This window comes from Enhydra lutris, unplaced genomic scaffold (genome assembly GCF_002288905.1).
Source record: "Enhydra lutris kenyoni isolate GAN:26980312 unplaced genomic scaffold, ASM228890v2 scaffoldscaffold55, whole genome shotgun sequence".
NCBI classification, from domain to species: domain Eukaryota; kingdom Metazoa; phylum Chordata; class Mammalia; order Carnivora; family Mustelidae; genus Enhydra; species Enhydra lutris.
This window is the reverse complement of record NW_019154139.1, coordinates 1-18,232: the sequence shown is the minus strand read 5'-3', so window position 1 is coordinate 18,232 and position 18,232 is coordinate 1. Positions and strand designations below refer to the sequence as shown.

At 46.2% G+C, this 18,232-nt stretch overlaps 1 protein-coding gene across 8 annotated transcripts in view; it reads right to left on the bottom strand.

Annotated features, from left to right (window-relative positions):
• Positions 1-17,455, bottom strand: part of LOC111157613 (RAB, member of RAS oncogene family like 2B) — a 32,196-nt gene extending 14,741 nt beyond the window's left edge. For 5 of the 8 annotated variants that reach the window (XM_022519178.1, XM_022519179.1, XM_022519183.1 and 2 more), the window contains exons 1-3: positions 16,052-16,316; positions 15,743-15,905; positions 482-511 (exon numbers count right to left, since the gene is read on the bottom strand). In XM_022519178.1, coding sequence (XP_022374886.1) covers positions 482-511; positions 15,743-15,905; positions 16,052-16,130 — 272 coding nt within the window. In that variant the 5' untranslated portion in view covers positions 16,131-16,316. Of the gene's footprint in view, positions 1-481; positions 512-15,742; positions 15,906-16,051; positions 16,317-16,371; positions 16,394-16,650; positions 17,136-17,402 lie in introns of those variants that run through there. The other 3 variants (XM_022519185.1, XM_022519184.1, XM_022519186.1) reach the window with 3 other exon arrangements.
• Between the last annotated feature and the right edge of the window lie 777 nt (positions 17,456-18,232).

Here is an 18,232-nt window from a genome sequence, read left to right as displayed (position 1 = left end):
GGTCTTCCTGCCACAGTTCTCCATAGATCCACCCGGGAAGCTTTTTAAAACCATCCTGGCTGCCAGGGAGTGTCTCCCTCCAAACCCAGTGCAGACAATCCACGGGAGGAGGGCGCAGGTCCTGTTTTACAAAGTTCATTCCCACCAGAGAAGTGTGAAATGTCAGCCCAAGTTTTGAGGTCGGAGAGGCTACCAGGGCTCATGAGGAGGTGGAGGTGGAGTTTGAATCCAGGCACAAAAGCTGGAGCTACAGCCATCCTACTCTCTTCCTGATAGAAAGCAAATGCAGACGTCAGGAAGCTCCAAAGTACGCAGCGCCCATCCTGTGCGGGCCGCGGGCGAGACGCGAGCATGGACGGACCCCGGGCACTCACTCGCCTACCCCTCCCGGACCTCAGCAGCTAAGTGGCGCACAGTGAGGCTGAGGGGGCAGGAGGGGGAAGGGTCAGGGGACAAGGGCTCCGCACACCTTGAAGGATACAATCCATCCATGAGAAACCTCTCCATGAGTCTGCAAGGACAGTGCGCAAGGTGGTCAGGCACACGCTCCAAGCCCCCTCCTCCGTGCCCCAAGGCATCATCACCCCATCCAGGCTGACAACGTAGGGCCACCTGTGGCTCCCCTCCCCCATTCACTCCACAGCCACGGAGCTGCCTTTTAGGACAATGCTCAGGAACTGCCCACCTACCCTCTTCCTGGCTCCCCTTAAGGCCCTGGCCCCCTTTAGCTGTAACACCCATCCAGCACCCACAGCTGCTTTGCCTGAGGGCAGGGACTCCACCTTCCAGGGCAGACACAGCCAGACAGGACGCACACTTGTAATGACCACCAGCAACTGGTCACTACTATGAGCTGAAGAAACAGAAACCTATCTTTGGAGCTTTGCCATGTGTCTACACTGGAGAAGTCTGTGTGAACCATAAACTCAATAAATCTAAAAGTGAGTTTCTTTAACCCACTAACCCTGTCCCTGTCCCTGAATTATCCAGTTAGTGGCATCACCCCATCCTCCAAGCCTGGAACATGGAATCAGAATTAACACCCTCATGATAAAACAGCTGATGTCATACACGTGTGTACGGCAGTACACGTGCGGCTCCTGGACCACCGTCTCCGCATCCGCACGGTGCTGACAAACACCCTTACCCCTGCTTCTTCATGCGAAACTGATGCCAGGGAGGCTGGCCTTTCACCTGAAAACCATTTCCCTAACGTTCTGCAGGTCCTTCAGGGCTTCGCTCAAATGTCACCTGAGCAATGACACCCTCCCTGATGATTTTATTTGTGACAGGCAAGGTCTAGCTCTCCTTGTACTCTATGTCTGCCCTGAGCGTAATCACAACAGAGACAGTCCGTATTTTACTTACTGACAGTCTATTTCTCTCAACTAGGACGGGAGGCCCACGAAAGAAGTTTATGAAATTTTAGTTGATTGCTGTATACCCAGTGCCTAGGACAAAAAATATCTGGATTACAGCCACCATGCAAACACCACAGGAGAAACAGTAGCCTGCGTGGAGAGCTTAGACTCCCACTCTTTGAGGACATAATGAGGTGCCTCAACAACATTACCAAGATGCACTGGGGTCAAAGAAGGCCAAACAGGGAGCTAGAACTTTCCACCCTGCCAGATGGCGATGAGACCCCTGCCCCCACTGCATGGGGCCCCTGGAGACCACAGTGTTGCCTCTGCCCCTTCTGCTGAAGCAATGCCACAGGAAGCCAGACAAAACAGAAGGGTTGAATAAGATCCAGAGTCTCATAACAGGATATTCAAAATGTCCAAGTATCAACCAAAAATCATTTACTGTTTAGAATCAGGAAGATCTTAAAATGAATGAAAAAAGACAATCAATAGAAGTTTTTTTTTTTTTTTTTTTTTAAAGATTTTATTTATTCATTTGAGAGAGAGAGAGAGTGAGAAAGCATGAGAGGGAGAGGTCAAAGGGAGAAGCAGACTCCCTATGGAGCTGGGAGCCTGATATGGGACTTGATCCCAGGACTCTGGGATCATGACCTGAGCCAAAGGCAGTCGTTTCACCAACTGAGCCCCCTAGGTGTCCTTAGTAGAAGTTTTAAAAGCCGCTGTCATAAGCAAACGAGTACGGGGCACCTGGGTGGCGCAGCTGGTTACGTGGCCGACTCTTGGTTTCGGCTCGGGCTGTGATCTCAGGGTCGTGACATCAAGCCCCGCACTGGGCTCTGTGCTCAGCGCAAATCTGCTTGGAGTTTCTCTCTTGCTCTCTCTGCCCCCCACCCCCCACTGTGAGCACGCATGCTCTCTAATAAATAAATAAATCTTAAAAAAAATGAAAAACTACAATGTGCTTGAAATAAACGAAGATACAAAAAGTTTAAAAAATGGGCCAATTCATAAAAGCACAAATAAGCAAAACTAACCTAATAATAAACAGATCATTTGAATAGTCCTAGAACTATAAATCTCTAAGCCCAGATAGTTTTAGGGTAGATTTCTACCAAACACTGTAAGAATTAATATCAATTTTGTACAACCTCCACCAGAGAAGTGGAGGCAATTTGTTTTATGAAGTCAGTTTATCCCAATATCAAAAGATAGTACAGAAAAACAACTCTATAGACCAATATCTTTCATGAATATAGACACAGAGCATTAACAAAATATTAGCAAATAGAATTTGGGAATGCGTAACAAGAAGATGTACATCATGACCAAGTATGATTTATTTCAGGGGTGCAAGGCTAGGTCAGTACTTGAAAGTCAATCAATGTCTTCTCCCGCAGTAACTGGCTAAAGAAGAAAAGTCACCGGGTCATGTCAATCGATGGGGAAAATACATCTGAAAAATATAACGCCCGTTCAAGATAAAACAGACAAAGAAAGAAACAGGAACAGAGGGGAACTAGTACACTGAAAAGTGTAAAATACTGGTGAAAAATATTAAAGAAGATCTGAATAAATGGAGAGACATACCATGTTAATAGACTGGAAAACTCAATATAAACATGATGTCGATTCTCCCAAAAGTGATATACAGGTTTAATGCAATGTCCACTAAAATTTTAGCAAGAGGTTTTACAGGTATTGTCAAGATTATGAACAATTTATGTAGACAGGCAACACAGCTTTAAAAAAGCTAAAACAAACTTGAAAAAGAATAAAGTGGGAAGAATCATTCTAACCAATCTTAAGACTTATTATGGCTCCCTTAGTCAAGACTGTGTGGTGCTGGTGGAGGGACAGACACATAGACGAATGGAACAAAAGAAAGAATCCAGAAACAGCCTCACAGAAGTAGAGCCAACTGATTTTTAGCAAAGGTGCGAGAGCGATTCGATGGAGGAACGACAGCCTCTTCAACGAGTGATGCCAACTGAGTATCTGTAAGGAAAAAACAAACCTTCACCCTAAACCCTCACACCTTAAACAAAAGGTAGTTCAAAACTGATCACAGACTTAAGTATAAAATGTAAAAATATAAAACTTTTAGAAGAAAACATAGGAAAAAGATCCTTTGAAGTCAGGGCTTGGTGAAGATCAAAGTCCATGACTCTGGTAAACCAAAAGCATGACCCATAAAACAAACAAGTGGCAAACAGACTTCATGAGAAGTGAAACCTTCTGCTTTATGAGAAAGCCTGTAATAAGACAGCGGGAAGACAAGCCATAGATGGGAAGGACATGTCTGCGGATAGCAGATTCAACAAAGACCGGTTTCTGGGAAAATAAAGAATTACCAAAACTCTATAGTTAAAAAAAAAAAAAAAAAAAAACCCAATAAGAAAATGCGCAGAAGACATGAAGAGACGTTTAACCAAAGAGGACTGTACACATGGCCAATAAGCCCAGAAGAAGGTGTTCCATTCCACGCCACCAAGCACCAGGGAAATAGAAACCAAGACCACGCCTGTCACAATGGCTAGGATAAAAACATAGCAACAACACTAAACGTTGGCAAAGGTACAGGAAAATCACATCTTTCATATACTGCTGCTGGGAAAACAGACACCCTAGAAAACAAATCAGTTTCTTTTTTTCTTTTTTAAAAGATTTTATTTATTTATTGGACAGAGAGAGACAGGAAGGAGAGAGGGAAGACAAGCAGAGGGAGTGGGAAAGGGAGAAGCAGGCCTTCCGTAGAGCAAGGAGCCTGATGCAGGGGTTGATCCCAGGAACCTGGGATCATGACCTGAGCCGAAGGCAGACGCTTAATGACTGAGCCATCCAGGCGCCCCTGGATTGAGTTTCTTAACAAATGAAACATATACTCACTGTATGATCAACCCACAAAATTAAAACTCATGTCCACGCAAAAACCCACACACATGTTCACAGCAGTTTCATGTGTAATAGCCAAGACCCAGAATCAACTGAAATGCCACTTAACAGGTGACTGGAACAGTCTAGAAGACCATACTGTGGCCATCTACACTATGGAATGCTACTCAGCAACAAAAAGGAACAAAGTATTGATAGTGCAACAACCTGGATGGGTCTTAAGGGCACTGCTCTGTGGAGTGGAGAAGGTCACAGATTGTGTAATTGTACTTATACAATGTTGCCAGGAGAACAGGATTATAGAGATGGAGAAAAGATTGGTGGTTACAGGGGTTAGTGGTGGTGGGAAGTGAGGTGGGGTGGGGGTGACTAAAATGGGTAGCATGACTGAAGTTTGGTATCTTGATTCCAATGACAGTCACAGAAATCTGCACATGTGATAGAATGACACAGAATTATGCATGCACTGAACCAATGGCGATGTCCTGACTTTGATGCTGTTCTATAGCTACCTAAGATATGATCACTGGGGCAGCTGGGGGAAGGGTGCACAAGCTCTCTCTATACTCTGTCTTTGCAACATCTGTGAATCTGTATTATTTCAAAATGAAAAGGGAAAAAAAGCAAACAAAAACCGCACAGACAGGGAGATGATATATGTAATGCCAACAACGACAAGAATATAAAGAAAACATAAATGGTTGTTGTGAGGACGCACAAACAACCTGTGTACTAAGAATATGAACAGATGAACAGGTAACAGATCTATGAAAAGATGCTCAATGTTTAAACTCAGTGGTTTGATCATTTAAACACAGACTGGCAAAATTCAGAAAGTCATAGGATACGGAAAGTTGGGGATTTTGTAGAGCGACAGAAACCCTTACACTGTGCTGGCAGCAGTGTAAATGTGACAGAACTGTTTTGGAGAGCCATTTGGGTATCTTAAAGTTTGAACTAGCCCTAAAACTAGGCCATTTCCCCCCAGGCCAAAGTGTACCCAAGATGGTAGGTGTGAAAATATTCACCTCAGTATTGGGTTTAATATCATAAAAATGATAACATCATAAATGTTCTGTTGTGAATAGACAAATAATTTTAGCACAAACTAGTTAAAACAAATTTACTGAGTGCTTACCACTGGCCAGACACTATGCCAGGTGCCATGACACCGGGCAAACCAGATGGAGATCCCTGTGTTCACGGAGCGTACACTGGAGCAGATGAAGACAGACAACAAGGAAGCCCTCAAAACAGACTCAGCCACATGTGTAGCCCCTGCATTTAGAACAAAGGCGTCACTGTGACTCGGTGGGGTTGAGAACTGTTTCATCAATTAGTGGTGTCCAAGCAGCTGAATATCTGGGAAAAAACGAATCTTCAAGCTGTTTAATGCAATGGTGGAGCAGGAAGTACAGGGCCCCCAACTGATCTATCCAGTAAACTGGAAGAATGGATCAGAATCAACCATTTCTGAACTCTGGAACCTGCCTGGACACAGCACACAGGAGGGCATACGTAAAAGCAGAGTGCTGAGCCCAGCTGGAAGAGCAGCACAGGCCAAGCAGCGGCCACCAGCCACTCCTCAGGCCCGCTGCACTGACCTCATGATCTGTGCTGCAAGGGTCAGGCTAGCGTTGCCCTCAAAAAGTCTGGGTGGCAGATTTTGCACAGTTAGGTCTTAGCTCTCTCAGGCTGCAGGGTTCCCTTGCTGGCATCTGCCGGAGATTTCAAGGGCCAGGAATACCTTTGCTTTTCTTTCCTTTTTTGGAGCCAGAAACATAAGGAAATCTTGTCAGGTCACTGTGGTTGGACCACAGATAACAGAACATCATCACAGATATCACAGATAACATCACAGATAACATCAGTGACCACACACAACAAGGAATGCACACTTTGCAAAAATAGTTTGGATAAACCTAGTCCCAAACAAGCAGAAATCAGCAATCCCTGAGAAGTGGGAGGACCTGATTTCTAAAGTTACCATACTAAAATACTCAGAATGCCTAATTCTCTTCAAAAAAAAAAATGCCAAAGCAAACAAAGAAATGAGAATATATGGGCTATTCTCACAAAAAAAGAATTGGACAGAAATAATCCCAGAAGAAATACAGACACCGGAATTATCTTAAATGTACTCAAAGAACTAAAGGAATTCATGGATGAAGAATTAAAGTAAATCAGGAAATGATATATGAACAAAATGAGAATATTAATAAAGAGATAGAAATTATGAAAAGGAACCCAACAACACTTCTGGAACTGGAAAGCACATTAATTATAATGAAGAAACCAAACCAAACCAAACCCTCACTAGAGGGTTTTCAACAACATACTTGAGCAGAAGAAAGAATCAGCAAACTTGAAATAAGGCAACTGAAATTACCCAGTCGGAGAAGCAAGAGAAAAAAAAAAAAAAGAATGAAAAGGAACAGGGCCTAAGGAAGTTGTGGGACAACATAAAGCATACTAGTATATACATCATAAAGAAAAGAGAGATTTGAAAAAATAATGCCTACTAATTTCCCAAACTTAGGGTATCTGGATGGCTCAGTCAATTGAGCATCCAGTTCTTGATTTCAGCTCAGGTCATGATCTCAGGGTTATGAGATCGAGCCCTGCATCAGGCTCTGTGCTCAGTGTGGAGTGGGCTGTCCCTCTCCTCCCCGCTCTGCCCATTTCCCCGCTCCCCGCCCCCCCCACATGCACACAGGCTTTCTCTCTCTCAAATAAACAAATCTTTAAAAAAAAACCAAAACCAACTTCCCAAACTTGATGTCTGCACACATCATGACATGAGTACACACACCTAGCAAACAATAAACTCCAAGCAGGATAAAGCCAGAGACCCACACTGAGACGCATCACAGGCAAACTGTTGGAACCTAAAGCTACAATCCTCAGTAAGACAAACAGCCACTTTCTCCTCAGACACCCCTAAAGTCAGAAGGCAGTGGGATGACATATTTAAAAAGCTGTCAACCAGGATTTCTACATCCAGCAAATGATCCTTCAAGAATGAAGTTAAGACATTCCCAGATAAACATAGTTGACAAGGTCCATTACCAGTGGACCTGCCCTATAAGAAATGCTAAAGTGAGTCTCTTTTAGGTTAAAATGAAAGGATATTAGATGGTAATTTGAAGCTGAATGAAAAAATAAGGATCTTCAGTAAAGGTAGCTACACAGGTACAAATAAAAGCCAGTACTCTTGTACTTTTGGTTTGTAATTCCCCTTTCTCCTGCATGACTTAAAAAAGCAAACACACAAAGCAGTAATTATAAATCTACGTTCACAAGCACTTACTGTATGAAGACGCAGTCCGTGCCGAGACAAGACAGAGGTGTGGGGCAGAGCTCTCTGGGCGCGAGTGTGCTGTTACAACAGCCCCGTGTTACACAAACAGGCTGTTTTATAAGTCTAAGACTGTAGCTGTGATCTCTAAGATAACCGCTAGGAAACAATTAAAGAATTACATAAAACATGAAGAAGAGAACGAAAATAGCACACTTCAAAAAATCAGAAAACAAATAGGCAGCAGTGAAGTAATGACGAAAAAAAGACAGAAAAACAAATAGCTAAATGGCAGAAATAAGCCCTTCTTTACTGATAATTATTGTTGTTTCAAGTGTCAGTGGATAAAATTCTCCCATTACAGGTGAGAGACGGGCAAAATACATCACAGCACTTGATCCACTCACGAGCTGCTGTGACGGCCTCCCTGGAGACACAATGTCACAAAAAACCTGAAAATAAGAGAGCGAGATAATCCATGCAAACAGTGTCCAAAAGGAGCTGGAGCAGCTCTGCTTAGTCAGACAAAATAAACTTTCAGTCACAAGTTAGGAGAGAAAGGAGGATAGTACACAGTGATAAAAGTTTCAATCTAGCAAGAATACATAAAAGCTATAAACATATACACACCTGAAACAGAGTCCCAGAAGAAAGGAAGTAAACACTGACTTTGCTGAGATTTCCAACCCCACCGTCAGTAATGGGTAGAACCAGAGACAGACCAACAGGGAAGCCAAGGACGTGCACAACACTACAGCCAGCGGGACCTACGCTAAGTACAGAGAACGCTGCACCCGGCAGCAGAGGACATGCTCTACTCAAGTGAACATAGGTGAGACCATAAAACAAGTCTTAATAAAATTAAAAAAGACTGAGATCATACAAAGTATCTTTTCCAATAAAATGGAGTGACACCATAAATACATAACAGAAGGAAAACCAGAACATTCGCAACTGTATGTTAATTAAACAACACAATATTAAACAACCAATGGGTCAAAGACGAAATTACAAGGACAATTAGAAGATGCCTTGAGATGGATGAAAATGAAAACACAACAAACCAGAACTTAAGGATGAAACCAAAGATGTGCCAAAAGCAAATATTATAGCTATGAGCAAATACCTTAAACACGAAGAAATATCTCAAATCAACAACTTATATGTACATCTTAAGGTACTAGACAGAAAAGAGCGAACTAAACACGAGCTTGCTAGAGGGAGGCAGTAATGAAGACTTTAGTGAAGATAAACAAAATGAGGATAGAAAGACAAGGGAGAACATCAGTGCGATAAAAAATTAGCTCTCTGAAAAGATCAACAAATCAACAAGCCTTAGGCAGACCGAGGGCAGAGAGAGAAGACACAAATGATCAAAATCAGAACTGAGACTGTGGACACTCATGTCCATTCTGCAGAAACAAAGCACATTGTAAGAGGGCACCGTGAACAAGGGTGTGCCGACAGACTGGACGATCTAGAGGAAGCGCACACATCTCCGTGAATACACAAGCCACCAAGCGGGTTGAAGACGTAGAAAGAAGTATGAACAGACCAACACCAAGTAAGGAGCAATGAATAACCTCCCATAAAGAAAAGCCCAGGACTGGGTTGCTTCCCTGGAGAGTTCTACCAAGCATTTAATGAACTAACGCCAATGCTTGTCAAACTTGTCCAAAAAACTGAAGAGGAGGGAACATTTCCTAATTCTTTCCAGGAAGCCAACATTACCCCGATTCCAAAGGCAGACAATGCCCTACAAGGAAACTGTATCTCCAAATAGAGATGTCAAAATCCTCAACACAATAATAGCAAACCAAATTCATATTAAGAGGCCTATACACCATGACCAAGGGAGATTTCTCTTGGAATTTAAGGGTGGTTCAATTTAAGAAAACTAATCAAGTGTATTATATTAATAGACCGAAAGGAAAACCCCACATATTTATCTCAATAAATGCACAAAAAGCATTTGACAAAACCCATACCATCCCATGACAAAAACACTCGATGAACTAGCAACAGAAGGTAATTTCCTCAAAAGGATAAAGGCCATATATGAAAAAACACAATCAACCTCATACTCAGTTGTGAAAGAATGAAAGCCCGGCCCTCAGGTGCCTGACCAGCACGACAATCCCGCTCACACCGAGTCTGGATGTTCCAATAAGAACCCGAGCCTAGGATGCCCACCCCAAGCTCCCACATCGCTTTTCCCTGGCACGTTTTAAAATAACCACTTAGGGGGTGTGCCCTGATCAGTCAGTAGAGCATGTGACTCTTACTCTCAGGATCGTGAGTTCAAGCCCTATGCTGGGCATGAAGTCTACTTAAAGAAATAAGTACATTAAAAGAATAAAATAAATAACCACTTAGATTTGAGCATGCAAATAGTGTGACCCGGAATGGAGGACGGCTCTTCCCTTGGCTCATTTCACTCCCACTTCTGGGACTTGTATGTGATAAATCTTGGGACTTGACTTCCTTTGTGTGGGTATACGGAGAGTGCCCTCAGTCAAAACAACCCCAGGGTTTTCAATTCCCCAAAGTGGGTGCTCAGATGCTGAGGGGACTACCTGCTGACCCTTATGTCCCTCATTCATCAGGGACCTGTATACTCTTAACTCAGTGTGTCAGCTACAAGAAGCCCTCAATGTAAGCACCTGGGCAAGAAAAGCAAACAGAAGGCATCCAAATTGGAAAGATGGAAGTAAAATTATTTCTCTTCAAAGATAACATAATTTTATACACAGAAAACGAGAGAATCCACAAAAAAGTAACAGAGGTAATAAATTCAGCAAAGTTGCAAGATATAAAATCCACACACAAAACTAAACTGTACATCTATGCACTGGCAACGAGCAACATGAAAAGGGAATCTAACCAAGAAGACGTAACACTTGTACAGTAAAACTAAAAGACACTGAACAGGACTTAAATAAGTGGGAAGACACTGTTCATGGGTTTGAAGGCTTACTGTTGTGAGGTAGATAACTCAACCCAAAGCAATGCACAGATTCCATGCAATCCCTATCTGAATCCCAAGACATTTTTGCAGAAATAAAAGAACACATCTCAAAATTCGTATGGAACTTCAAGGGATCCCAAGTACCCAAAATTATTTTGTGAAAGAATAACAAACTTGAGGAACTCACATTTCCCTGAGGTCAAGACTTCATTCAAAGCTATAATAATCAAAACAGTATGGTATTGGCATAAATATGGATGTACAGATCACAGCTCAGAAAGAAACCCTCACATATATGGTCAATTAATTTCTGAGAAGGGTGCCGAAGACCATTCAATGGGAAGAAATGATGCTGGGAAAACTGGATGTTCCCCTGCTGACGAATGAAGGTGGGCCCCTTCCCTCATACCAATATACAAAAGTTAACATGAAATGGATCAAAGACCTAAACTTTAAGAGCTGAAACTATAAAACTTTTAGAAGAAAATATAGGATCAAATCTTCATGATTCTCCCATAAGAACAGAGACATAGACCAATGGAACAGAATAGAGATCCCAGAAATAAGCCCACACGTATGCGGCCAAATATTTGACTATGGAGCCAAGAACACACAATGGAAAAAGGATGGTCTCTTCAATAAATGGTGCTAAGAAAACTAGAAATCCACATACAAAAGAATGAAATTGGATCTCTGTCTTATACCATTCACCAAAAATTAACTCAAAATGAGTTAAAGACTTCTTTCTTTTCTTTTCCTTTTTTAAAGATTTTATTTATTTCTTTGACAGAGAGAGACATGGCGAGAGAGGGAGCACAGGCAGGGGGAGTGGGAGAGGAGGAAGCAGGCCTCCCGCTGAGCAGGGAGCCCAATGCGGGATTTGATCCCAGGACCGTGGGATCACGACCTGAACCAAAGGCAGACGCTCAATGACTGAGCCACCCAGGCGCCCCAAGACTTTTTTCAAACTGTGAAATGATCACCAAGATAAGCCTAGTTAACATCCATCAGCACACATAGCTACAGAATTTTTTCTTGTGATGAGAGCTTCCAGATTGTAGTACAGTGCTCCCGACTATAGTCACCAGGTTCATACATCACATCCCTAGGACTTATTTATTTTAAACTGGAAGCTTGTGCCTTGTGACCTCCTTCCCCAACCCCTACCCCTACCCACCACCTCTGGCAGCCACCAGTCTGTTATATCTATGAGCTTGCATCTTTTTTTTTTTTTAATAAGATTCCACATATATGTGAGATCATACAGTATTCGCCTTTCTCTGACTTATTTCACTAGAACAACGCCCTCAAGACCCAGCCATGCTGTTGCAAGATTTGCTTCTTTCTAAAGGGCTGAGTCCTATTCCATGGCACAGAGGAATAGGGGTGTTGGTCAAAGGGTACACTTGTAGTTATAAGACAGGCAAGTTCTGATGATTCCGTGCCCAGCGTGGTGACCACGATGAACAATACTGCGTCATGTACTTGCAAGCTGCTATGAGAGTAACTCTTCAGGCCTTTTATCACACACCAAAACAAGAAAACTGTGAGGCGATGGATGTGCCAGCAAACCTCACTGTGGCGATCACTTCGCAATACACACGTGTGTGAAATCATCCTGTCGTACGTACACCACCGCAATCTTAAATATTATATCTCAAACATTTTCTTTAACTAACTTTTTAACAGTTCAATTTATTAAAATTAAGTGTTTCTGTTCATCAAAATACACCAGTAAGAGAAAAAGCTGCAGACTGGAAGAAGGTTCAGAATGTCTGAAGATATTCCCACAAGTCAATAATAAAAAGACAAACAATCCAATAAAAATGAGCTCCTGTCTTAAAGAGACATTTCACAAAGGAGGATTTCCAATGACCAATGAGCACCAGTAAGTGAGAAGGTGCTCCTCAGAATTAGTCATCATCTTAGAAAGTCTTATATAATCTCTATGAAAAATCAGCCTTGATAAATGTGCTGTCAAAATGTCTCCTTACTACTTTTTTCTCTGCTTGATCTATTGATGATTGAGAGGAACACCTATTCTGAACTTGGTCAGTCATCCAGTTAAAAAATTACTCAGACTTGGTCACTCCTCTGCTTAAACCATCCCATATTTTTCCATTTCTTTCCGTTCAAAGCCTCCTCAGATCCCAAGCCCCACCTCGACTCCTCTCCCGTTGCCTTCCCGTTGCTCCCTCTGTTCCAGCCACTAGCCAGTCCCTCTAGCTGAAACGTTCCTCCCCACACATGACTTGTTCCCTTGCCTTCTTCAGACCTTGGCTCAGATGTCACCTTCACAAACGGGCCTGCCCTAACCACTGTCCTGAGGTGACAGCTGCATTTTCCCCCACATATTAAGGGCTACTCTATATCTGTCTATAAATTGAATACATTATAGCCACGATTTTATATTTCTAAGATTTAAAACTGTAGCTTCCCTTGCAGAAGGATGGTAGATTCTGTTTACAACTGAACAGAAACAGCATCCGTATTATAAAGAAAATGCACCAGCATCTTACACAGAAGCAGGAAACCCTCCCAGGGCCATCATGGCCGCCAGAGGCGCAGGGGCCCAGAGACAGAGCCGAGTCTAGACCTGCTTTGAGACAGCACATGCTCACGATGCGGAGGACAGCAGAGCTTGAGAGACTTGGCTCATCACAGCGGGCAGTGAACAAGTGACTGTCCCTACGCTCCTGTCCCAGAAGCTTGTGAAGTATCACAGGGGCCAGACCCCTCTCAGGAGGCCCCTTCCACCAGGCATCCAGCCCGTTCCCTCCTGGCCTCGGGGGAACAAGGCAGGTGACGGGTCAGACTGTGCAGTTTCTGCTCACTAATCTCCCCTATTTGACTCCAGTCTGTGCTCACACCATGTGGCCCTAGAAGGTGTGCATCTCTGCCCTCTTTGCATAATGGTGGACGGTGCTCAAGGGGGAAAATGACATCCTATCACCCGAAAAAGGCAATGCGTCTGGAGCTAACCATTCTGTTTCTGAACAAGGGTTTGTATTTATTCATTTTCTTCATCAGGTCAAACTAGTGGCAGATGTGAAGATAAAACTAAGACCCACTGAAGACCTACCATGTGTCAAACCTTGGGCTAGTCACTTAGAAAGCACTGTGAGGAAAGCCTTGTTACTCTTCTCCCTCCAAAAATGGAGGCCAGAAGCTTCAGTGGTTGAGTCAGGGGCAAACCATGTCTGCAGCTAACCTCTCTTAAAGAGTGGAGAAGGAAAGGCCACATTTGTCATTAGATGGAGGGAGCATCTGGCTCCAAAGAAATCCTAAAGAAAGGTAAAGCCCAAGGGGCGCCTGGGTGGCTCAGTCGATGAAGCGTCTGTCTTCAGCTCAGGTCATGATCCCAGGACCCTGGGATCGAGTCCTGCATGGGGCTCCCTGCTCAGCGGGGAGCCTGCTTCTCCCTCTGCCTCTCCCCTGCTTGTGCTTTCTTTCTCTCAAATAAATAAATAAAAAATCTTCTAAAAAAACCACATACGCACAAAAGAAAGGCAAGGCCCAAAATAGCCTGAAGCACCCCTGTCCCCAAGGGGAAGATGACTCCTTGAGCTGCAGAAGGAGAAGCTACAGTGGGAGCATGGGTTCCTCTCAGGACTGGTCAGCAATGCCCTGAGGGTACAGAAGACATGAAGAAAATGTTTGGAGGACTGGCAGGGTCTCCAAGTGACATGGTTGTAAGTGCGCACACAGAGACGGGCTCTTCCTGATCACCGAGAGCAGGGTCTGACCCTGGTAGTACTCAGCACTTGTAGAGTTAAGGCCTCTTAAAGTGGACCCAGGCTAGACAATCAGATCATGAGCTGGCCAGGTCAGAGCTTGTTAGGGGAGAACATCTTGCAGTAGTAGCCGACTCAGGAAGGGGGTATGTGCAGGCATGAAGGCAGTGAGAGAGCTAGGTCATTAGGTCCACAGAGGCTGAGGGGCCAGAAACACAGATGCAAAGAAGTGGAATCAAGAGGCATGAACGTGCTGCGTGAGAAAGGAGAGCCCCTCAGAGAAGCCAGGTGCATCTGCCTGCAGGCCCGCGTGTCTTCCAGACGCTGTGGCTGTAGAGGCCAATGTTGCGTCCTCCTGGAAGTCCTGCTGATCTCCTGGACTCCTACTTTTTGCTGTCCTAAGCGAGGCTTGTAAGAAACCAGCACTGAACCTGGAGCTGGGCAGTGCTGAGGAAGCAGGCAGGCCACCTTCGGCCTCACACTGAGCTATGCTCTCTGAAGCCCTTGCCCGCTCTTCATCTTCCTGCCATTTCTGTTCCCTGTTTGCTGGGAAACACTACACTTGGCTGGCACATAGCAGGTGTTCCTTACTGTGCAGTCTCCCCAAACTACAACACTCACCCTCATTTTCATTGTATGCACACATTGCTGAGGATGGTCAAAGCGACAGTGGAACCCTAACCCAGATGAGCACTGTGTGCACACGGGGTGGGGTGGAGAGAGTGTGAACCCACAAAGATGGCCTCAGACCCCGCAAAGCCCCTGGAGCCAACAATGAAGCTTGGAGACAAGGCACATCTGGAGCACCAGGAGACAGGACTCAAGATGTCTGGTCTACCCTCCTGCGGTGAAGGCAGAAAGGGACATGTAGGATCTGCCAGCACTGCAGAGCCCCCTTCAACCCTCCAGGTGTGGAGTCCCAAACTGTGCACATGGGCAGTGGGGTCAGTTAAGAGTCAGCCAATCTCCAGGCTGACCACAGTCAGTCCTCATTTCCTTCCATTCTGCTTCATCTTGGGGAGCTCCTCCAAGAAGGCATCTGTACCACCTCTAATCAATCTGTCATCGGTCTCCATTCCCACTTGCAGACTCTCTGCCCACACAGAACATGCAGGGTCCCTCAGCTCTCACCGCCTCACCCTGCACTGCTACAGTAGTCTCCTGGGTGACCCGTCCCATATCTGCTGCCCAGGCTCCTGGAGAGAGCTCTATTTACTCAGTCCTTATGACTTGCTCCCCCTTCTCCAACACACACAAGCTGCTATGATCCCCCTTATTCCCCGCCACATACCTAGGTTCCAGCCAAGACTACTCCCTTATCAACCCTGTAGAAGTCATGCTCCTCTGTGCCAGCCTGACCTGCTGTGGGCCTGGTCCTTCTTCCCTCATCTCCCAACATACTTGGACTTGCCCACAGCACTGTCCCCTAGGCCAGCCCGACCTGCTGTGGGCCTGGTCCTTCTTCCCTCATCTCCCAACATACTTGGACTTGCCCACAGCGCTGTCCCCTAGGCAGATGATCTTCACGTTTTCATCAGCATCATATTTGTCTTGGTTGAGCTCACAGGGTTTGGCTTTGTCGCTGGCCATTGGCTCCTGGCTGTTCAGCGCCGGGGAGGTATGTGGGTGTGGGGACTTGTCGTTGCCTGGGAAGATCAAGAGGAGACTACTGTTAAAGAGATGAGAAGTTTCCTCAACCAAATCTACATTTTCTTCTTCCTGGACAGGAGAGAGAAGCTGATGAGATAAAGGGCCAAGGACACACGTCCATCCTTCTCTATTCACTACCAACCTGGGTGCCACTTGCTGAACTGTGGAGGTGTACTCTTGTCCCCATCCAAATCCTCTTTGGGTGGTTTACTCTGTGTCATGTCTTTACCACAGCTCTCTGGTCAGGGGCACACCTCCCACTCCCACCTGGAAAGACTATTTCACAAGTTGCACATGGGCAACCTTTCTCACCGGTAAAACTGGACCAACCCCTCCCCCCAAAAAAACCCCAAAAACCCAATCACTGTGAGACAGAGACAGTGCTCTGCAGGCCTAAGCTCTTACCACTGAATGACAGATTACACAGCCAAAAACATCTAATGTGCATTCCTGATCACCTACCTCAAGCCTCCACCTCCCCTTCATTTTTCATCCTGCTGCAGTCAATAGCTCCTCTTTCTCTCTCAGTGTGGGCATTCTCCAGACCCTCTTTTCTAGGGTTACTTCAGTCCCTGCTAGTTTCAAGTATCTCCTAACTATGGATGGCGCCAGACCTGTACCTCCAGAGACTGCTTCCCTTGGCGGCTGACTCAGGCAGCTGTCCCCCAGACTTGGACTAGTAGGTTCTGCCACACAGGGACAAATAACATGTAAAAAACCAAATACTTAATTCTTGCTCACCCAAACATCAGTCCTTACGTTCCTCGTCTGTCCAAGACATCACGCAATGCCAACACCTAGGTGTGACATCACCTCTAGCTCTGTTCTTCTCTCCTCACTGCCAAAGACAACTTTTCACCCTGTACTAAGAGTGGGCAATACACAGATTCTGAGCCAGTGAGGCACACAGAAATGATGCCTTCAGGCTCCCACTGAGCAGGCACCATTCGCAGACCTTGTGCTGGGTTCAGAGGAAAGGACACGATGCTGGCCGAGCCTACTGCGGCAAGAGCTAGGACCGCGTGTGCGCACCGTCGGGGTGGGAAATGCAAGCCGGACCCTGGCTATACCACCGCTCAGGCAGGGACTGAGCCCGGTTTACCCAGGTGCCCTCACCTGGGAAGTGACATGCTTGGTGAGCATAGCGAGGGGCTGTCCCTTCCACGACCCCCCGGAGCAGAGTGACCTGTTCCAAAGCCAAACCCAGACCTGTAACTCCAGGCTCCACGATCTTCAACAGCTGTCTCTGTCCTCGCCGCCCCCCCCCCCCCCCCCCCCCCCCCCGGCACCGCTGCGGGAACCCACTGACCCGTCCTTCTCCCGCCCAGGGCCCAAGGACGGCAGATCCCGAGGCTGGGCCGTCACCTGCGGGAAACGAGGTACGACCCCGGACTCCCCAGGTGGCCAGCCGTTCCCCAGTGGGCGCCCTTCTCCCGACCCCGCCCCGACCCCACCCCAGCCCCGCTCCGCCCCGATCTCGCCTCGGACCCCACCCGCCAGCCGGGGCTCCCTCTGCGCCGCTCGCCGCTTCCGCTTCGCTCCGCGTCCTCGCAGCTGCTACGCAACCGCGCGAGGACCCGGAGCAGGGCTGCCCGGCCCGAGGCCTGAAGGACCCCCTCCGCGGCGCGGGCTGGCTAGCGCGGTGCCGGGACGGAGCGCGGCAGGTGCGCGCCCTTGCGCCGGGCGGTCCGGCTTGTGGCGGGTGCGTGGCGGGCCTCGCGCCGGGCTGCTGCGCGAGGGGGGCGCGCGTCGATGCGGCTGGGTCGTGTTTTCCTTGTTGGCGTGGAAATTTGTGGCAAAGTTGTGTGGGGCTTTTTTGTTTCTTTACCAAAATATTTAGAAATCCTGTACTGGCCTCAATTATCAGTGGCTTTACGAAGCAGACCAAAAAGTAAACCTGAGGGGCGCCCGGGGGGCTCAGTCGGTGAAGCGTCTGCCTTCGGCTCCGGTCCTGGTCCCGGGGTCCTGAGATCGAGCCCCGCATCCGGCCCCTGCTCCGTGGGGAGTCTGCTTCTCCCTCTCCCATTCCCCCTGCTTGTGCTCCCTCTCTCGCTCTCTCCGTCCAAGGAATAAACAAAACCTTAAAAAAAGAGTAAACATGAAAAGCGTAAAAACAAACGTGCATTTGGTTTGTTTGAATCACTTGCTGCTGATTATGTCCTCATCAAGGAGTGCAAGTCCTGGGCTGCCTTACTTTGTTGTCACGGTCCGTTTCGTTAAATAGCCGAGGACTTTGGGACTCTTGCAATGTGCTGTTGGCTGGTCACTGTTCTGCGTCTGAAAATCTCTGCACGAAGTACTAAAGAATGCTAAGAAATGACAG